The sequence below is a fragment of the Rhagoletis zephyria genome, unplaced genomic scaffold (genome assembly GCF_001687245.7).
Source record: "Rhagoletis zephyria isolate East Lansing unplaced genomic scaffold, Rhagoletis_zephyria_1.1 Rzeph_scaffold_12313, whole genome shotgun sequence".
Classification (NCBI taxonomy): Eukaryota; Metazoa; Arthropoda; class Insecta; order Diptera; family Tephritidae; genus Rhagoletis; species Rhagoletis zephyria.
This window is the reverse complement of record NW_016169387.1, coordinates 8846-13268: the sequence shown is the minus strand read 5'-3', so window position 1 is coordinate 13268 and position 4423 is coordinate 8846. Positions and strand designations below refer to the sequence as shown.

The window sequence follows — 4423 nt, the reverse complement described above, 5'->3', positions numbered from 1 at the left end:
AACAGCAAAGACAAGTCTGCAAAGCGCATGAAATATCGCTAAGCCCAGATAGAGAGGTCAGGGAGCGTTGCTTGGCTGGAGCTGTAGTAACAAAAGCGGGTTAGGAATTGTGCGACCACCCTCAGCGTTGTGGTGAAAAAGTATTGCAAAAAAAGTGAAGAAATTTATATTGTTAAGGCAGGCAGGCAGGCGGCTATTGTTGTCGGTAGCGGCGGCATTGTTGTTGCAGTTCGGATGAAGCAAATTTGTCGCAGACGGCGCACATTAAAATATGACATCAAATATGCAGTGACAACAACAATGTTGGACAAGCCTTGCCTTGGTGCGGCAGCCGCAGCGGAATTTGCAATGAAGATATTTTTTTTTCTTTCTTTACAAAAATGACTTGCGTCTACAAACAACCAAACATACATACAATACAAATGAGAGTAGATATGTATATACACAGTAAGTACTCACCGGATTCGCATAGAAAGGCGGCTGATCGGTCGCTATGCCCGATAGGTATGCAGACATGCCCTCCGGATAGACGCCTATTGGCACTCCGCCCGGTCCGGTGACAAGTCCGCCGGCGGCCGCCAAACGCTGATAGCTGAGTATGTCATATTGACACGAGCAAAGCGATTGGCCACTAACGGGATCCGTGTAGATTGTGCGGCCAGTATCACAGCAACGATTTGAGCCCGGTGTACCCGGTGGTGGTGGTATACCACCCGCACCAGGACCGCCCGGCGGTCCACCGCCCAAACTTGGCGGCATACCTGGTGGCCCACTTCCTGGTGGTCCTATCACCGAAACTGTTACACCACTTCCGGGTCCACTCGCGCTGAGGCTGGCTCCACCCGGTATACTACTGCTGCCGTAAGGCGTGGCAGCGGCCGAACATGGCGATATAGAGCGCGCGCCCGGCGGCACTGTCGATGTTACGGCCATTGGATTGTTGGCGCTGTGGTGTTGGGCGGCTGCAGCAGCTGCGGCAGCGGCGGCGGCGGCGGCGGAGGTGATGGTTAGCGGCGTTGCTGCTGTGGACGTGCTGCCTTTCGGTGGCACGACGCTGATGTTCGCGTGACTATTGCTGGTGGTAGAAGAAGGCGGTGGTACAGCGCCTGCTGCGGCTGCTGCAGCAGCAGCGGCGGCGGCGGCAGCAGCTGCGACAGCGGACGCAACCGATGCGGTGAGGGTGGGCTGCGGCGCGTTGGCAGCGGCAGCGGTGTGTGCGGAGGTGCTGAGGTTCGTGGGGTGTTGCTGGATCGGCGCGACGGGTTGTGCGGTGGCGGCTGTAGGCGATGCAGTCGGTCGAGTTGAAACGGCGTTCTATAAATAAAGGAAATCGTGAGTGAAGCATTGCAAAGTGAACAAACTAGAGGAAGAAGAGGTTGGTAGCCGCGAAGGCTTTATGCTTGCTACCATAGAGCGCAAATATAAATCGATAAACAAATACAAATACAGAATTTAATTAAAAATACGTGTACTGTTATCAGTGGTACGCGGTACGCGGTACGCGGTGTGTGGACGCGCGCTGATAAGCAACTTCGATTGCTTAAGTTGCGCGGACTGTTTTTTTATTACAATTTATTTATTTGTTTCTTGTGATTGCTGCAATTATTTGTTAGGCTGTCTACTTGGTGTCAACAAATCAACGCTAAGTACACAAATCATTCAACGCGTTCTATGTACATATACACATGTGCGCTTAAGACTCCGATAGAGCTTCAAAGGCCTAGCCGCTTGCCGACAAATCATGTAATAGATTGACAATACTGATTTGCGTTACACGATTCGTAGGGCTGAGCAAAGGCAACACCAACAAAAAGGAGTAGATACTAGGAGTGAGTAGGTACTTGACTGCATGCTTCAGTGCAACGAACCGCTAGAAACTGGCTACAGCTGAGAAGAAGCCGAATTTACCAGATTGTAGTGGAGGTTACTGTGCCTGACACTGACCACGTGGTCTCCGAAGCACTGAAGAAGGTACTACCTAATACTTTGGTAGGCAAATTATAAACAACTGCACAGGTAAATGCTAAGCAATTTAGTGACGATGTTGTTACGTTATTTTACATTTCAGATGACGATATACATATATACATATGTCGGATAAATTTTTATATCAATTTTTTAGATTTTTTCAGCTATGCGCGTATAGCACCGAAGGATTCTACTTGTAATTCACAAAAATCGAATAAACAATGGGTGTAAAATCAAATTGGTGTTTGCCAACATAGAATCCACTTATGCTATAGGCCCACAGTAAAAAAAATTGACCCGCCCTAATGTATGTATATTTTTTTCTAAAGTCTTCAAATGGCAATTTATTTTCATGAAATCTTTTTCATGTAAAGTTCACGCAGTCCAAGCTAAGCGAACTCCAACCACTACCCTGTGCGGGCCGGGCCAGTGGTGCCCAGCTTCGAGCAACACCAACCGCGGCTCTTGAAAAGCTTCTTTTAAAAAAAAAAGTCATTTCAGCTGGCAATGTAGAGCTGAATAGGTAACACACCCATCCACTGTAAAATCCGTTAAAGTACGTTTACATATAAATATAATCTCAATTAAAGCTCTTTTGTTAATAAGCCCTTTACACAGCCAAATCTCGGATTATTAGTTGTAAAATTTGTTATGCTTGTTTTTCTCACAATCAAGGAAAATTTCAATTTCCACTGTGATCACGCTTTTCTGATAAATTAAACAATTTAAATAAATTTTAACTTAATATTTTCTTAAAAGTATATTTTCATTCATTACATTAAAAAAATAATTACATTCAATTCATTACATTAAATTAATAATTAAGTTCATTTCCACATGACATTTTTTAAATGGCATAAATTTTTTGTCATTTCAATGCCTAGTGAAAATTCGGCATAAGTATTTTTAAATTCCTCCGTTATCTACATTGCAAAGCAGCATCCCTCTTGGAAAATGAGGAATGTAAAATGCACATACCCCTTCTCACTTCTCGGAGAAACTCCACTAAAGTTTTAAAATTTACACTCTTAACAGAAGGCGAGACTAAATCTTCCGCTTGGAAATAAAGTGAAAATATTCCTTATCGGATTAATTTGGAAACTCCACTACAAGAATGTCAATTCGCAAATCAACAAATTTGTTAGTCTTAACAAATATATTTTATAAATAATAAATTCCTTTAAACAAATACCAAGCAAATCCGGCTAGCCTACGCACATACATACGTAAATATTTACATAAGTAGATATATTTATATGTATTTGTGTAAAACATGTTTGCTAGTGTTGCAAATATGTAATTACAACTACACACCAAGCATTCTAAATAAATAAATAAAAGTAGAAATATTACATGGCTTTTTCGTTGATGGCAAATGTTGGAAAGTTGTAAAATAACAGTAAACCGATAAGTGCATTGTAAATTATTGATATTACAACAAAAACAACAAGCAAACTGTATCGTATTCAAATACGTATGTATACAGTCGGTGTTAGAAATATGAATACCCTATCGTTTTGACGATTTTTTTTTTGTTTATATTTTCCATACCAAATTTTTCCGTTTTTTTATAAAAATATAGTTCATTCAAGAGCAAAGACCTCATGAATCAATTTTTTAAATTTCATACACAACTCAATAAAATGCAAGCAATACCAAACAATTTTAATTAAAAGTTTCAACTTTTCAATTCGTTTTCTTAGAAAAATTTTGACTATGCAGTTTTGTAGCACATTAAATTTTAGTACAACAAAGTGCAAGTTCCAAGTCGTTAAAAATTACCGTTGAGTTTAGAGAATTTTTTTTTGCATACGTTATATGGAAGAAAATGCGCAACAACCTCAAAAAAAAAAATCTTTGAAATTAACGGTAATTTTTACCGACTTGAAGCTTGCACTTTCTTGTGATTTCTTGCATTTTCCCGAGCTCTGTATGAAATAAAAAAAAACTTTTTAACTATATTTTTATAAAAAAAAAAATTGCAATTACCCGGCGTGCTCCACTGCGACTTATAAGTATTTTTGTGTTGTTTTATACCCGTATTTAATATTTCATATATGTATCAATCTAATTAAATACAATAAAAAAATAGGTGGCAAGCCTCCTCAAAAATATGTATTTTCGGCAGTAAACTTTCCCAAACCTCTTCAATTTGATACCCATGTTGCAATATTTAATTTATCTTATCAATTAAACTATATTAAAATTTTCAATCATGTGGCAACCTCCACAAAAATATTTTCGGCTGTAAGCCTTCTTAAACCTCTTTATTTTGACAGCCATAATGCAACATATATTTTATCTTATCAATTTACTTAAACTGCAATTTTCAAACAGGTGGCAACTCTCAATTTTTTTTCTTTCTTTATTTTAAGTTAGAACTCTAGCAACACACAGGTGAAAACTGCATTTAACTTCAAGCATTAGTTTTCGAGTGATTAGCGTACAACAATAC

The 4423-nt window shown here is 39.7% G+C and overlaps 1 protein-coding gene across 1 annotated transcript; it reads right to left on the bottom strand.

Annotated features, from left to right (window-relative positions):
• Positions 1-459: 459 nt before the first annotated feature.
• LOC108377563 (homeobox protein araucan-like) lies at positions 460-1314 on the bottom strand (the record flags this gene model as incomplete). Its single annotated transcript, XM_017633833.1, has 1 exon — positions 460-1314. A coding segment is annotated over one exon (855 nt), but the record flags the coding sequence as incomplete, so codon positions are not given.
• Between the last annotated feature and the right edge of the window lie 3109 nt (positions 1315-4423).